The following is a 17830-nucleotide window of genomic DNA, read 5'->3' on the forward strand; positions in this document are numbered from 1 at the left end:
CGGTACGTTTCCCCAACAAAATGCTTTCAGAGGAGAGGGCAACGAAATTTACTAAATTTTGGCAAATATTTACTAGATTTGTTCGATACTAGATCTGACCCCCATTTTATTAGATTTACAAGGTGTATGTGCTTTTTACAAGATCTAGTAAAATTTTACAAGGTGTGGCAACGTTGATAGTCACACTTGTCGATAAAATGAAAATTACGCACGACTACAGCGCCAATTATGTTCGGCGTTCGTAATTTCTCGAGTTGAACATTTTCCAACTTTCAGACACAAAATTCTTGACTGACCAATCAAAGTCAAGGTTTAAGGCATAATTTTTAAAACTAGAAAATATGGAAACTTCCTATCTGGGAGAGGAATCTGAGAAAAGTTAAGAAGACTTATGCCCGTGCCACATCATTGTCACATCTATCGATAAAGAAAGACAAATATCATGAATGGCAAGACAATTTTTTCGATTTTAGCGTCACACTTGTATTTAAAAATCAAAAGATTTAAGTTGCAAGAAATTAGTTTAAAGAGTATGCACCAACAGTAATTTGTGTCCAACTTTTCTGTACTAATACCAAGTCTTCTTATTTGTAAAATTCACCTCCCAGATAGGAAAACCGCTGTTCTAAGTTTTCATCTTTTCTAGTTTTAAAAATTATGCCTTTAACCTTATTTCTGATCGGTCAGTCAAGAAATTTATGTTTGAAAGTTGAACGATGTTCAACTCGAGAAATTACGAACGCCGAACGTAATTGGCGCTGTAGTCGTGCATGATTTTGATTTTATCGACAAGTGTGACTATAATGTGGCACGGGCATTAGTATTAGTAAAGAACAGTTGGACACAAATTACTATTGGTGCAAACTCATTAAACTAATTTCTGGCAATTTAATTTTTTGCTTTTTAAATGCAAGTGTGACGCTAAAATCAAGAAAATTGCCCTATCATTCATGAAATTTTGTTTTCTTAATCAATAGATGTGACTGTGATGTGGCACAGGCATGAGGAGAAATGGTCGACTAGTCTGTCCAAATCCTACGGAGAGGGGGCAAAAAAAGGATTTAATGGTAAAACATTCCTTCTGTAAGAAAAACCAAGTAGAGAGAAATCATACAAAATGCTTGGAAAAGTTTGTTTTTTCCGTATAAGCTTCCAAATCTAAAACCTCCTAAATTTTCAAAGAGTCTGCGAAACTATCTATAGGGCTGTAATCATTATAACTAATAAAATAACTTTAAAAAGAACATTTGTGTCAATTCATAAGAACTAAGAGGTGTGGGAGGCAACATTTATTTTTCAATGTAAAGGGGGTGTAATTCTATTTTTCAACTTCTTAAAAAATCATATAAAAAATGCATTTTCATTGAAAATACCCCCCCCCCCAAGATATTTTTCAAAATCCAAGATAGGGGAAGGCAAAAAAATCTAGGGGGCTGAATGCCTCTCTTTCATTTGACACCCTTGACTATGAGTATCTTTAAACCTGCCTCAAGTTGGTTGTTTGTTGTTTACTGATTACTGATTTGTGATGTTTACTGATTCATTTGTGATACTGATTCCAATTTTCGTAAAAATATATTGAAGATCTTAGCACTCTTCATAAGTACAAAGGATCAGAGGTACCCACAGAATGATAATTGAGCTGCAAACAAGGCCGTACCCATGATTTTTTTTGAGGGGGGTTTACTCAAAGATTTTTTTTCGGGGAGAGGTTTACACAAAAAAACCTCAAAAGACGCATAAAAAAATTGTTTATATCATTTTTTTAATTACGTGTCAGAAAAATTTCGGGGGGGGGGGGTCAAACCCCCTTGCTTCCCCCCCCCCCCCCCCCTGGGTACGGCCTTGGCTGCAAATTGATCTATTTATAGAAGATATTAAATTTTAGCATTTTAATGGAGTACAATAGACAGGGAGTAGGGCTCATGATGAACAAAGAAGCTGCAAAATCTTGTTTAGGTTGAGAAAGTGTTAATCAAACAGTTCGTGGTAACGAACTGTAAGGAGCGACCCGGCTCAATGGTAACCGAAACTCTAGAAAACAGGTTTTGGATACCAATAGATACATCAAAAGAATCAGATTTTAATGCTGATTTTAAATACATAAGTTTCATCAAGTTTAGTCCTACCCATCAAAAGTTACGCGGCTGTCCCGTCCTCAACGCCTCGCTCTTTACGCTAAATTTTGACTTTCTCACAACTCTATTTTTTAAGCAATAAAAAACTTTAGCGTAAAGAGCGAGGTGTTGTGGAGGGGACAGCCCCTTTTATATACGGAATAATTTCTGTTCGTTTTAAGTTTTAATTTCGTTCCTTACTTTCAGTTAAAAAAACTTTTTTTTTTTATTTAATAGAATAATGGTCGCTCATTTTAAGACTAAAAAGTGTAGGGTATCAGTCATAGCAGTATATGCCTTTACAGAACCGACTGACAGAGATAGTAGTTACTCCGATAAATTTTACTTACAGCTACAGGAACAGCTAGACAGAGTCCCAGGTTGAAATATGGTCTTTTTATTGGGAGATTTTAAAGCCCAGATAGGTAGACATAGGGATATATTGTATCCTAGCCTAGGTAAATTTGGTTTAGGAATCGAAAACAGTAATGGTTTCAGACTGCTGCAGTTTTGCAGATATAGTAATTTAGGTATAAACAATACAGTGCTTGGTGTATCAACATCAATACCTGCGCAATGCAGACCATTGGTCAGAATGTGCTTTAAGAAGTTTTCTAGAAATACAGTATGTGGCCATGGAAAGGCCCATGAGTCAATATTGTATATTTTTTATTCCAGGAGTGTAATTTTATTTACACATAATTTACAGAAAACAAACGCCGAGGAACCTTTCGGTTCGTTAGGCCAACTCCAACCTTCAACACATAATTCAATATAGATAGACAAAAACAAAACAATATTCCCCGCCGACGGGCTGACAAAACAATGCAACCAAAAAACTCCATTATGGCACTACTAAAAAAAAAAAAAGTCAAACAAATTGATAAATTTTTTTTACAAAAATCCCTCAATTTTTCCCGGAAACTACTTCGGTCATGTTCACGCACAACCCCAATTGGTAAATGACTTCAGGAGCTCGGCAGCACATGCCGAGCTGAGAACTGTGACCGGGTTGCTTCACACTGCTGCCGCCGAAATGCATCTGCATTTCTTGTATTATTAAACAGTTCGTGGTAACGAACTGTAAGTAAGGAGCGACCCGGCTCAATGGTAACCGAAACTGTAGAAAATGGAATTTTGATTCCAATAGATACATCAAAAGAATTAAATTTTAATGCTGATTTCAAATGTATAAGTTTCATCAAGTTTAGTCTTACCTATCTAAAGTTACGCGCCTGAGAAAATTTGGCTGATTTTCGAAAAAAGGAGGAAAGAACCCCTAAAAATTATAAAACCTTAATGAAAATCACACCATCATATTCAGCGTATCAGAGAACCCTACTGCGAAGGTTTCAAGCTACAAAAATGTGGAATTTTGCATTTTTTGCCAGAAGAAAGATCAAGGATGCGTGTTTATTTGTTTGTTTGTTTTTTGTTTTTTTTCCCAGGGGTAATCGTATCGACCCAGTGGCCCTAGAAGATCGTGGGAGGGCTCATTCGAACGGAAATTAAAAGTTCTAGTGCCGTTTTAAAGTGACAACAAAAATGGAGGGCAACTAGGCCCCCTCCCACGCTCATTTTTTTCCAAAGTCATGCGATCAAAATTTTGAGATGGCCATTTTGTTCAACATGGTCGAAAATATGATAACAATGTCTTTTAGGATGACTTAATCCCCCAAAGTCCCCGGGGTGGGGGGGCTTAAAGTTATGAACTTTACACAATGTTAACATATAGTATTGGTTATTGGGAAGTATACAGACGTTTTCAGGGAGGAGTTTTTCTGGTAGGGGGGGGAGTGGGTCGGGGATTATGTGGGAGGATCTTTCCATGAAGGAAGTTTTCATGGGGGAAGGGACATTGCTATGAAGGGGGCGCCGGATTTCCCAGCATTATTTAAAAAAGATCAGAAATTACATATAAAAAAACAGTTTTTCAACTGAAAGTAAGGAGCAACATCAAAACTTAAAACGACAGAAAATATTACTTATATGATTGGGTTCACCCCCTAGTCAATACCTCGCTCTTTAAGCCAAAGATTATTTAGTACTTTCGTAAGAGCTATTTATTCTAATTAACGGCATTTGTGATTAAGGGGTCATTTTTAACGAATTGGAACAAAATTCGAGGGGCTGTCCCCTCCTCAACGCCTCGCTCTTTACGCTAAAAATTGACTTTCTCACTACTAGTAAAGCGTAAAGAGTGAGGCGTTGAGGAGGGGACAGCCCCTTTCATATACGGAATAAATTCTGTTCGTTTTAAGTTTTAACGTCGTTCCTTACTTTCAGTTAAAAAAACTTGTTTTTTTATTTAGTTTTTGAACGTTTTTGAATTAATGCAGGTTTTGATTTTGGCTCACCGTACAAGAATAATAAAAAAAATTTGAATATTGATTTAACTTTTATTTGGTTAAATGGCTTTCTCGAAACCTGTTTAATTTTATTTACGAACGTTTTTATTAGTAATAAATATACGAGTAGAGTCCTATGTTCCATTTTGGGGGGACGTATAGCCACTACTCTTTTCTTCCTTATTGGTTTAATATCATGAAAAAGGTTTAACGGTGATTCTTTGTTCCTTCCTGTGCTTATTTTAAGGGCTTATGTTCCCTCCCATGCTATTCTAGGAGCTTATGTTCCTTCCTATGCTATTATAAGGGTTTATGTTCCCTCCCATGCTATTCTAAGGGTTTATGTTCCCTCCCATGCTATTCTAAGAGCTTATATTCCTTCCTATGCTATTATAAGGGCTTATGTTCCCTCCCGTGCTATTCTAAGGGTTTATGCTCCTTCCTATGCTATTCTAAGGGTTTATGTTCCTTCCTATGCTATTCTGGGCCTTTATGTTCCTTCCTGTGCTATTCTGGGCCTTTATGTTCCTTCCTGTGCTATTGATAAGAATTTCATAAGAATGTACGTCGTGAGTTCACGTACACATTTTTTTTCCTAAAAAACTGGTTTGGTATAAAGTAGTCAAACATGTTTTGAGAGTATGGTCGTAATTATATAACTTAAGGTTTTGATTGACATTTTTGCAAAAAGGGATAAGGAATTCGCAAATTGGACACTATGAACGATATTAATTACTTGACTATTGTTTCATAACATGCTTGGGCACTTTGTAGCGTGCCAACTTTTAAAATGCCCATGTCTAACTATAGTGTCAAAGGCGTGGGTTTTTCTTGTACGCTTCATATCTTATACACTTTTGAGCATATTCTTGTAGGCGTGAATGTACGCTTGAATGTACGCTTGAAATTCCCTATATAGATACTTTTATTCAAATCCCAATCATCAATCAAGTTATCGTATATTGAGCAACCATCGCTGTCTCTGATTGGCTCCTAAAAAATGTCTTCGTCCAACGGTACAATCCTATGCAATTCTTATCAATAACAAAAACCAGTTTCTTGTATGCCTCTTATCTATTACACTTTTGACCATATTCTTGTAGGCGTGAATGTACGGTTGAATGTACGGTTCATTTCAATAGATAGGTTACTACTGACTATTAAAAAGTGAGCTCGAACTTTCAACTTTCAGTCAAATGAGCCCTCTCCGAAGTTTATACGAGCATCCTTTTCATAAGAACCATATATTCCTCAGTGCATAAGTTACAACGCCTGCCCCCGGGCCCTGGGGGGTAGTATCGACACCTGAGTTTTTATTATCGGATTTTTGAACAATTTTTAACTTAATAGCTACTCAAAATTTTTATCGGATGCATTTTGGGGGAAAAGGGGCGTGAGGGGAGGGTTAGTTGCCCTCCAATCTCTTTGACTCTCAAAACTGAACTAGAACTTTCAATTTCCAATCAAATGAACCCTCTCTGGAGTTTTTATGAGCATCCCTCCCATACAAGCCATATATTCACCCAAGGCATAACATTCAGTGCCCGTCTCTGGGCTCTTGGGTGCTGTTTCGACCCCGAAGCTTTTGTTATTTGATCTTTAAACTATTTAAAAAAAGGGTATCTAAAAGTTCTTATCGGCTGGCTTTGGGGAAATAATGATATTTTAAAGGAGCTAATTTGATTGAAAATCAAAAGTTATAGTGCCCTATTGAGATTAAAAAATGACTGAAGGGCAGTAGAACCTCCTTTTTCGACACTTCCAATCAAAATTTTAAAACAACCATTTTGTTCACCATAGCTTAACTATAACTACATCTAGTAACTATATCTCGAGGGTTATTGGGTAGGTCAACCAACAGATATTTAATCTGCCCCTTATGCTTAAAAACTAAATGTTTTTTTAAAATTAAATCAAAACCCACTGTTTGTATGCTGGTTGCCAATAAGACATCTCAGCAATATACAAAGCACGACTGAGGGTATTAAGTTCAAATTTTCGGGGCTACTTCTATTACTACTTCTGTTCTTAAAATTTTACTAAATCAAAAGAGTGTAGTTGTATCCAGGCTCTATTTTTTATTTATCAGGTCAACTAGAAATTGTATATGACTAAATTAAACAGCACTATTTGTGTCATGATTTTCAAAAGAGTTTTTAACAACATAAACTCTTTTGAAAATCATGACACAAATAGTACTGTTTAATTTAGTCATATACATCCTCTAGTTAACTTGATAAATAAAAGTTAATACTATTAAAAAAAAATCATATATATGCTCTGTCACAATCTGGATACAACTACACTCTTTTGATTAGTATCGTCAGTTACAGTAACTGTAGAAGCAGCTTTAAATTAAACACACAGTGCCTTCTGGCTAGTTCAAAATCCACAACCTATGAAGTTATGAAGGTGAAATTTTCAGAGAGTATTTCTGTTGTACGGATGACAACCTGCCATCCGTATGCAGGTTGTCAAAAGGGCATATCAGCAATATCTTAGGAACAGTTTCGTGTGTGAATTTGAAACTTATAACGGTTGTTCTGGGGGATCGAAACGCAACAATGCTGCAACAATTGATGTCTCGTAACTTTGTTTGGATATTTTTTAATGATGAACGCGGGGGGGGGGGGATTCTCTCAAATCACTTTGACTCTTAAAAAGGGCACTATAACTTCCAATTTATAATCAAATGAGACCCATTTTAATTTAATACGACCAACCGTTCCATAAAAACCTTGTATGTCCCCAGGGCATAACTTAAAGCCCTTGCCCCAGGGCTCTGGCAGGTGGTGCCAACCCTGAAGGCATTGTTATATGTTTTTTGGACCATTGTAAGCAAAGTTACCATCGCACAATTTCATTCAGATACATTTGGTGAAAACAGGGGTAGTTGGGTGGGGGGGGTGCTACTTGACTTCCATCACATATTGATTCTTAAAAGGGACCTAGAACTTCCAATGTCAACCAAATAAGCAACCACTAAAGCTTATACAATCATCCCTTCCATAAGAACCTTAAATACCCCAGGGGCATAACTTACAACCCTCGCCCTCAGGTTCTGGTTTATATCAACCTCAAAGGCCTTGTTATATGACATTTCCACAATTTTGAATAAAAGGACTATCTCAAAATACCTATTGGATACATCTCAAGAAAACACGACGTGTTTGTGTGTGTGTGTGTGTGTGTGTGTGATGGGGGAGGGTAGCTGCGCTTTGATCATTTTGACTCTTAAAAAGGGCACTAGAACTTATGATTACAAATACAATGAGTCCCATCCAAAGCATATACGAACACCCTGGTCATAAGAACCTTATATACCCAAGGGTAGAACATACAACCCTTTCCCTGAGAGCTGCAGGGGTGGGGGTGTCTTCCTCAGACATAATTTCCGAAACCTTCAACTACGATAAATAAAATTATTATCTCCAAATGTTGATTGGAGGTGTTAAGGCAAATGCTGAGCGTGGAGAGGAAGCTCTTTGCTCTCAAATCACTTTGATTCTTAAAAAGTGCAATATAAATCCCAATTTTAAATCAAATAAGCCCCATCTGATGTTTATGCGACTGTTAATTTAAATAAAAACCTTATATGCCCTCATAAAATAGCTTAAAACCCTATCATCAGGGCGCTGGGTGGCTGTGTCATCCCTAGAGACACTATTTACATGTTCTTTGAACTATTTTGAAAAAAATTGCTATCTCATAATTTCAAGCAGATGCGTTTGGTGAAAGGAGGGGGTTGTAGAAGAGGAGGGGAGCTAAATGTGATACATCCCTTTTGACTCTTAAAAAAGAACTAGAACGTCCAATTTTTAACCAAATGAGCCTCTTCTAAAGTTAGACAACAAACCCTTTCATAAATACCTTAAATACCCCCTGGGCATAACTTACAACCCTTGCCCCTAACCTCCGGGGTTTGTTTCAACCCTACAAGCCGTGTTATATGACATTTGGACTATTTTGAGTAGAATGACTATCTTAAAATTTCTATTAGATGCATTTCGGGAAAAAACGACGTGTGGGGGGGGGGGTAGCTGCCCTCCGATCACTTTGACTTTTAAAAAGAGCACTAGAGCGCAGGGGTGGATCCAGGATTTTTAGGGGGGTGCTAAATAGGTTGATCCGATAAACTTGCGCTAGGAGCAAGTTTAATTAAAGCAAACTTGTGTTAATTAAGTAAATTACACTACTTTAGACGACATTATGGGGGGGGGGCGCCTTCCTGGCCATCCACCCGGATCCGCCACTGCTAGAGTGTCTGATTACCAATCCAATGAGCCCCCTTCGAAGTTTACATGACAATGGTTTCTATAAAAACCTTATATACCCCCACGGGTATAACTTACAACCCTTGCCACGAGGGCTGGGGGGATTTGTTGTCCTCAAAGACATAATTTCCAGACCTTTCAAATACGTTGAACAAAATGGCTATCTCAAATTTTACATTGGAAGTATTTTGGGAAATGATGGGCTTGGGGAGGGGGAGGTCATTTGTGCTCTGATCACTTTCAACTAATAAAAATGGTACTAGTCCTCTCAATTTCCAATCGAACGAGCCCTTTTTGAAGCTTCTACGACAAAAATTTCTATAAAAACCTTAAATGCCCCAAGGGCATAACTTTTGACCCTTGTCCTGAAGACTATGGGGGGGGGGAAGGTGTCATCGTCAAAGACATAATTTCTTGACCTTTCAACTACGTTGAACAAAATGGCTATATCAGATGTTGATCGGAAATTTTTGGGAAAATGATGGGCGTGGGGAGGAGGGCTGATTTTTCCTCCAATATACATTTGAATATTAAAAAGGGCAATATCCCTCTCAATTTCCAATCGAATGAGCCCTTTTTGAAGTTTTTACGACAACGCTTCCTATAAAAACCTTCCATGCCCCAGGGCATAACTTACAGCGTTAGCCCTGAGGGCTGTGAGGGGGGAGGAGGGTTGTCATCTTCAAAGACTTAATTTCCGGACCTTTCAACTACATTGAACAAAATAGCTATATTAAAATGTAGATCAGAAGTGCTTGGGGAAAATATGAGCGTGGGGGGGGGCATTCGCCCTCCGGTCTCTTTTGACTATTAATAAGGGTACTAGCCCTTTCAATTTCCAATTGAATGAGCTTTTACGACAACACTTTCTAAAAAAAAACCTTATATCCCCCAGGGCATAACTTACAACCTTCACCCTGGGGGCTGTGGGGGGTTTGTCATCTTCAAAGACATAATTTCCAGACCTTTAACCTACGTTGAACAAAATAATAATAATAATAATTTATTTTTAACCCACATCATATACAACAATGACAATTGTGGAGTATAACGAAAAAAGTAGATAATACACTACATGAGTACATAAAACTTAAAAACTTCACAGGAGCAGAGTAACCAAAGAAAAAAAAAACATTCAAGATACAAAACACGAAGGAAAGAAATGGCTAACTCGAAATTTTGATTGGATGTGTTGGGGGAAATGGTGGGCGTCAAAGAAGATTTAGCTGCCCTTCAATACCTTTCGACTATTAAAAAGGGCACTAACCATTTTAATTTAAAATTGAATGTGCCTTTTTTGAAGTTTCTACGATAACGCTTTCTATATCTATATCTATAACTATATCTATAAAAACCTTATATGCCCCCAGTGAATAACTTACAACCGTTGCATTGTGGGCTCTGCGGGGAGTGTTATCCTCAGAGACATAATTTCCGGACCTTTCAGCTACGTTGAAGAAAATGACTATCTCAAAATTTTGATTGGAATGTGTTTGGGGAAACGGTGGCCGTGAGAGTGGGGTTAGTTGCCCTCCAATCATTTTCAACTATTAAAAAGGGCTCTAGCCCTTTCAATTTCCGATCGAATAAGCCCTTTTTGAAGTTTCTACGACAACTCCTTTGATACAAAGTGCCCTGGTCTAAAAAAACAAAAATAATACATTGTGCCACCATCGTTCTCTACTTAGGCAGCGATATTGCACTGTCTCTGATTATTTTATTCCCTTTTAATTTTACGAGTTTAAATTGTTTTTGACATTTTTACTGATTGACATTGACCTTTTTATGGTTTTTTTTCTATTTGGTTTTCCCCGATCTGTCGTTTTTTTCTTTCTTGTTGTTTGTTTTTGTTCTTTTTTCTTTTTTATTTATGATAAATTTAAAATTCGGCCCATTTGGGCTTTTGATAGCCACTGTTCAGTAATATACATTATCTTGCTTCTCATTCAAATACAACGACTCTTTGTTTTGGCGAAATAGCTTCTGTTCGTTTCAAGTTTTTAATACTGCGCCTTACTTTCGGTTGAAAAGGCTCGCTTTATTTTACATTTAATTTCTGACCGTTTTTCAAATCATTTCAGGATATCCCTCCTCCCCTCGTCTGAAATTTCCCCTGAAAAAATCCCCCAGAATCATTCTTCCCATCATAAAAATTTTCCCTTAGATTTACCCCCCCCCATAGAAATCCTATATAAAAATATATTTATGTCTATATTTTCTCAATAACAAATGCTATATATAGACAAAGGGCAAACTTCCTAGCTTACAGCCCAACTTTCCAACTAAGCTGAACCGAATGGCTATATCAAAATCTTGCAAATTTTCTTAGGCTCGTAGCTTTTGATGGGTAACATTAATCTCACTGAATTCCATGTATTTGGAAAAAGCGTAAAAAGCTAATATTTATGATATATTAATTGTCATCAAAATTGTTTTTGAACTTCGTTTACTATCGGGCCGAGTCACTTCTTACTTACAGTTCGTTACCAAGAACAGGTTAGTCCTTTTTCCAAAATATGCAAGATTTTACCAGATTCGACAAGATCAGCTTGATTGCACGATTGAATTTTACTTTGTTATTCCTTTTTATATGTTCAATTTTTATTTGCATAATTACTGTCTTTATTTTTTCATTACTGTCACTTTGTAGGTCAATCTTCCTGTTTTTTTTATTCTTATTTTATTATTATTCTTTTAAATACGTATCGTCCTAGTGTATCACAAGTCTGTCTTTCGCTTAATTTTCTGAAGTTTGCCTTTTCATTCGCGCATTGGTTTGATATTTCAGCAGTTGGAGAATGGCTCAAAAACCTTTGATTTTGATTCATTTGAACTGAAAACCTAATCCAAATGGATTTCTGTCATTAGTTTCTTTCCAATTTTACCGAAAAACAATTCTGATACTTATACCGTAAAATAAATCTCGCAATTGCTTACTGATTACATCGGATAATAAGTCAAAGATATATAATCATAGCCTATAAAAGGCTAAAGATGTTTCATCCTTTAGCAAATGTGGTCAACACATATCCCAAACACTTTCTAATTCAATTCAGTTTTAAGTAAACACCTGTGCGGTTTCCTATTTTCCGGCAAAGTTCAAAGTACAATATTTCTTATCAAAAATACTAAGGAAGCTATCCAGTAACCACGCGTTGCCTAATGTAACGTCATCAGATAAAATATTTAATACTTGGAAACGTTACAATCTCAGTCTAATATACATTTTGATGAAAACTCATGTTTTAACTTTTTATGGCTACTGGAAGACCTCTTAAGGTCACTGTAGTTGGGGATGGTGCAGTTGGAAAAACGTGCTTATTGATGTTATATACGACTGGGTCATTTCCTACTGAATTTTTACCAACAGTGTAAGTTTTCATGTTTTTTTTTCTCAGAAGTAAGGTTTCAAAGTATATCTATTATTTCTATTTTAAGAAAAATCCTTTGCAGGTCTGTATTATTCAACACGCTGGTATTGGACACAGTCCAGAGGGTTATCCTTTCCTATATGCAAGCTTAGTCTGCAACCTTGCGGCCAATCTTTCTGTGTTTAGCAATAAATCTTCTCATACAGTATTTATGTGGTAACAATGTTAAAAATCTTTATCACTGGATAATTTAAAAAACTTAAAATAAAGTATTGGTTAGGAAGACAACCCGTGATATAAATCAATTTAAATAGGATATATTATAGGATGGTCCCACGGCCGGACGTCACCAAACGTGTGTCCCCTAACACATCCTCATTAGAGATGAAACTATACCAAAATGCAAAATTGTGCAATATTCAAAAAGGACACTTTTGTGTAGAAAAGGTCTTTTTAGCTTTGCCTCCCAGAGTGGCGGATCCAAGGGGGCAAGGATCCCCCCAAGATTTTTCTGGCACCCTCATTCCTTGCTTTTTTGTTCTGTTTCACACTCTTTAAAAAAAAAAACATTCGTCGATTTGGTCAATTATTGGTGCCCTTTTTCACAATGCCATCGTCTCAAATTTTGCTTATTGGTTTTATTACATTATTACATTGCCCCTCCCAAAGATTCTGCTCTAGATCTGTCCCTGGCCTCCTTTCCTGATAAATTTCCTCCTGACGCTGTTGGTACACAGTCTTTGTAAAACCTTGCTTCGAATCAGAGCTTTATTTATCAGCCAATTTCATTTCTTAATAGCATTTTATAAATATTAAATAAAAAAAAAGTTTTTTTTAACTGAAAGTAAGGAGCAACATTATAACTTAAAACGAAAAGAAATAATTCCGTATATGAAAGGAACTGTCCCCTCCTCAACACCTCGCTCTCAACGCTAAAGTTTTTTATTGTTCTAAAAAATAGAGTTATGAGAAAGAGTCAAACTTTAGCGTAAAGAGCGAGGGGCTGATGAAGGGACAACCCCTTTCATATACGGAATAATTTCTGTTCGTTTTGAGTTTTAATGTCGCTCCTTACTTTCAGTTAAGAAAACTTGTTTTTTTCATTTAATTACTGGACGTTTGTAAATTAATGCAGATTTTGATTTTGGCTCACCATACATGAATAATTGAAATGAAATTTGCATATTAGTTTTACTTTTTTTTTGGCTGAATGGCTTTGTCGAAAGTTCTTTAATTTTATTTCTGAACGTTTTTATTCATAATATATATACGTAACTTACGAATTAACTTACGTAACGAACTTCTATATTCGTATATTTTTATTATGTATATTAGGGGGGTTCGCCCCCCTAGTCAATACCTCGCTCTTTACGCTAAAGTTCGAATTTTTTTTAAAATTATTTAAGAATGATCTCTTAATCGCAAAGGCCGTTAATTAGAATAAATAGCTCTTATGAAAGTACTAAAAAAAACTTTAGCGTAAAGAGCGAGATATTGACTAGTGGGCGAACCCAAGCATATACGTAATAGTTTCTGTTCGTTTTAAGTTTTGATGCTGAAAAGTTTTCAGCTGAAAAGTTTTTCAGTTGAAAACTTTTTTTTTAATTTAATTTCTGACCGTTTTATTAAATAATGCTGGGAAATCTGGCATCCCCTTCATAGCAATGTCCCTTCTCCCATGAAAACTTCCTCCATGGAAAGATCCGCCCACGTAATACCGGACCCCCCCCCCCCCCAACTACCCCTGAAAATGTCTGTATACTTCCCAATAACCAATACTATATGTAAACATTGGGCAAAGTTCATAGCTTGCAGCCCTTCCCCCGGGGACTGTGAAGGGTTAAGTCATCCTCAAAGACATAGTTATTAATTTTTTTTTTCGACCGTGCTGAACAAAATGGCTATCTCAAAATTTTTATCGGGTCACTTTGGGAAAACATGAGCGTGGGAGGGGGCCTAGTCACCCTCAATTTTTTTGTCACTGAAAAAAGGCACTAGAAATTTTAATTTCCGTTTGAATGAGCCCTCTCGTGATATTCTAGGACCATTAGGTCGATACCATCACCCCTGGAGAAAAAACAACAAATAAACAAGCATCCATGGTCTGTCTTCTGACAAAAAATACAGAATTCCACATTTTTGCAGATAGGAGCTTAAAACTTCTACAATAAGGTTCTCTGATAGGCTGAATCTGATGGTGTGATTTTTATTAATGTTCTATGGCTTTCAGGGGTTGTTTCTCCCTTTTTTCGAAAATGAGTCAAATTTTCTAAGGCGCATAGCTTTTGATGAGTATAACTAAACTTGATGAAACTTATATATTTGAAATCTGCATAAAAATTTGATTCTTTTGGTGTATCTATTGGTATCAAAACTCTGTTTTTTAGAGTTTCGGTTACTATTGAGTCGGGTTGCTCCTTACTTAGAGTTCGTTACTACGAACTGTTTGATACTTTTGGCATCTCATATTAGTTGTAGCCAAAGAAAGTTCTGAATAACCAGTAAACCAGATAATACGCAAGCCAGAATAAAAAAAACTTTTCACTGTGTCCGATAGGATAGTCCTGAAAAGTTAAAAAAAACAACAACAATTCATTGGTTAAATATAAGAAAATTTTTCAAGATAATAAATTCTTGAGCTTGCGTCCTCAAATGACTTTTACAAAGCTAAGAGAAGCAATTCTTAACAAGGAGTCTTAAAAAAGGATCTAAAAAAAACTAATAAACTTCCGATGATGAAAGCTGATCATAGTCTCTTTATTATTTCTCCTTAGGATAGAACTGTTCATCTGTCTGACGTTAAAGCTACACTTTAATTGACACTTTTATCCTATAATGACCATCTAAGGAAATTTCAATTTTGACAAAAACAACTGGGTTTTACGAGACAAATAGCATGGACTATGAACGTATTTGTTGTATTACAATACAATATAACAATACAATATAAGCCAAGGATACAATATAACTTACTTCATTTTATTTTTTTAGATTTGATAACTATGCTGACACTATTACTGTAAATGGATGTCCATACCACTTAACACTTTGGGACACAGCTGGGCAAGAAGATTATGACCGCCTGAGACCTTTGTCGTACCCAAATGTAAGTTAAAGGCCACAGTTAACTCTATTTAGATTCTATTATAGTGCTACCCCAGTAATGGACGCTCCTCGTAAGTAGAAATGCCTCATGAGCTACAAACGGGAGTCCATATATGGGCATAGCCACCCTAGGAAGAACACGTGGTAACACCTGTGCTGTCAGTCATTAATCAAATTGTTTCCGGGCAAAGTTTATTAATGTCTGACAGGTACTGTCAGTCATTAATCAAATTGTTTCCGGGCAAACTTTATTAATGTCTTTGATGTATTTCCAAGGAGAATTGTTATTGAGTCTAACGGAGACCGGAGTCAATGACCTATCAGAAAATCATGACAGGAGTCCATATATGGACATAGAATGACATTATCGACTAAGACAGTTATCTTATACTCCCATCCCTCCCCCCTGCTGCCATCTACAATTTCGTCTAACTCTGTACCCACACCATATCTGGGCATAGAGTCCCTAGAGAGAACACGTGGTAACACCTGTGCTATCAGTCATTAATCAAATTGTTTCCGGGCAAAGTTTAATAATGTCTGACAGGTGCTGTCAATCATTAATCAAATTGTTTCCAGGCGAAGTCTATTAATGTGTTTGATGTATTTCCAAGGAGAATTGTTATTGAGTCTAACGGAGACCGGAGTCAATGACCTATCAGAAAATCATGACGGGAGTCCATATATGGACATAGAATGACATAATCGACTAAGACAGTTATCTTATACTCCCATCCCTCCCCCCTGCTGCCATCTACAATTTCGTCTAACTCTGTACCCACACCATATATGGGCATAGAGTCCCTAGAGAGAACACGTGGTAACACCTGTGCTATCAGTCATTAATCAAATTGTTTCCGGGCAAAGTTTAATAATGTCTGACAGGTGCTGTCAGTCATTAATCAAATTGTTTCCAGGCGAAGTCTATTAATGTCTTTGATATATTTCCAAGGAGAATTGTTATTGAGTCTAACGGAGACCGGAGTCAATGACCTATCAGAAAATCATGACGGGAGTCGATATATGGACATAGAATGACATAATCGACTAAGACAGTTATCTTATACTCCGATCCCTCACCCCTGCTGCCATCTACAATTTAGTCTAACTCTGTACCCACACCATATATGGGCATAGAGTCCCTAGGGAGAACACATGGTAACACCTGTGCTGTCAGTCATTAATCAAATTGTTTCCGGCCAAAGTGTAATAATGTCTGACAGGTGCTGTCAATAATTAATCAAATTGTTTCCAGGCAAAGTCTATTAATGTCTTTGATGTATTTCCAAGGAGAATTGTTATTGAGTCTAACAGAGACCAGAGTCAATGACCTATCAGAAAATCATGACGGGAGTCCATATATGGACATAGAATGACATAATCGACTAAGACAGTTATCTTATACTCCCATCCCTCCCCCCTGCTGCCATCTACAATTTCGTCTAACTCTGTACCCACACCAAATATGGGCATAGAGTCCCTAGAGAGAACACGTGGTTAATCACTTTGGAACACCTGTGCTGTCAGTCATTAATCAAATTGTTTCCGGGCAAAGTTTAATAATGTCTGACAGGTGCTGTCAATCATTAATCAAATTGTTTTCAGGCGAAGTCTATTAATGTCTTTGATGTATTTCCAAGGAGAATTGTTATTGAGTCTAACGGAGACCGGAGTCAATGACCTATCAGAAAATCATGACGGGAGTCCATATATGGACATAGAATGACGTAATCGACTAAGACAGTTGGATTTCTGAGAAATTGATTACATGATCGATAGAACCCTATCAGGAGGTCATGCTCTTGATTGCGTAATCGAAGGGAGAGAATTCCCGAGAAATTGATTACATAATCGGTAGAACCCTATCAGGAGCTCATGACGGGAATCCATTTATGGGCATAGAATGACGTAATCAACTAGGACAAATGGATTTCTGAGAAATTGATTACATAATCGGTAGAACCCTATCAGAAGGTCATGACGGGAGTCCATATATGGTCATAGAATGACGTAATCGACTAAGACAGTTGAATTTCTTAGAAATTGATTACATAATCGGTAGAGCCCTATCAGAAAATCATGACGGGAGTCCATATATGGACATGGAATGACGTAATCGACTAAGACAGTTGGATTTCTGAGAAATTGATTACATAATTGATAGAACCATATCAGGAGGTCATGACAGGAATCCATATATAGGCATAGAATGAGTTAATCGACAGTTGGAATATTTCAGTAGTGGTATGTCAGTCGTGACGGGGCACTAAATATGGGCATGGAATCCCCAGGGAGAACACGTTTCCGAGAAATTGTTTCCGGGCGAAGTTTATTATTGTCTTTGATGTATTTCCAAGGAGAATTGTTTCCGGGAGAATGTTTATTAATGTCTTTGGAGTTCTTCCAGGAGAATTGTTTCCAGGCGAATGTTTTGATCTTAGAGATGATGAGATTAACGCGGGAAAGGGTTTCCTAGTAATTTCAAATGTGACAGCGCAGGGATGTCAAAAACAAAAGGAACACGCAGAAATTACGTTTAGGGGTTATTTGGGCGAAACCGTTTTAGACATTTTGGGGAATTATTTCGGCGAAACAGTTAGAGACATTTTAAAAGA

At 36.9% G+C, this 17830-nt stretch overlaps 1 protein-coding gene across 1 annotated transcript; it reads left to right on the top strand.

Annotated features, from left to right (window-relative positions):
* Window positions 1–11905: 11905 nt before the first annotated feature.
* Window positions 11906–15493, top strand: LOC148944967 (ras-like GTP-binding protein RhoL). Its single transcript, XM_089099242.1, has 2 exons — window positions 11906–12110; window positions 15102–15493. Exons 1-2 carry the CDS (start codon window positions 11995–11997, stop codon window positions 15223–15225), a joined length of 240 nt encoding a protein of 79 aa, XP_088955368.1. The 5' UTR covers window positions 11906–11994; the 3' UTR covers window positions 15226–15493.
* The last annotated feature ends 2337 nt before the right edge of the window (window positions 15494–17830 follow it).

This window comes from Artemia sp. Qi Xiang Cuo, chromosome 13, assembly GCF_049724085.1.
Source record: "Artemia sp. Qi Xiang Cuo chromosome 13, ASM4972408v1, whole genome shotgun sequence".
NCBI lineage: Eukaryota > Metazoa > Arthropoda > Branchiopoda > Anostraca > Artemiidae > Artemia > Artemia sp. Qi Xiang Cuo.

Bases quoted from the DNA above. Each gene is read 5' to 3' on its own strand.
- LOC148944967 (XM_089099242.1), top strand. From the start codon at position 11,995: ATGGCTACTGGAAGACCTCTTAAGGTCACTGTAGTTGGGGATGGTGCA. The intron at 12,111-15,101 runs GTAAGTTTTCAT...TTATTTTTTTAG, and splicing joins ACTGAATTTTTACCAACAGT to ATTTGATAACTATGCTGACA.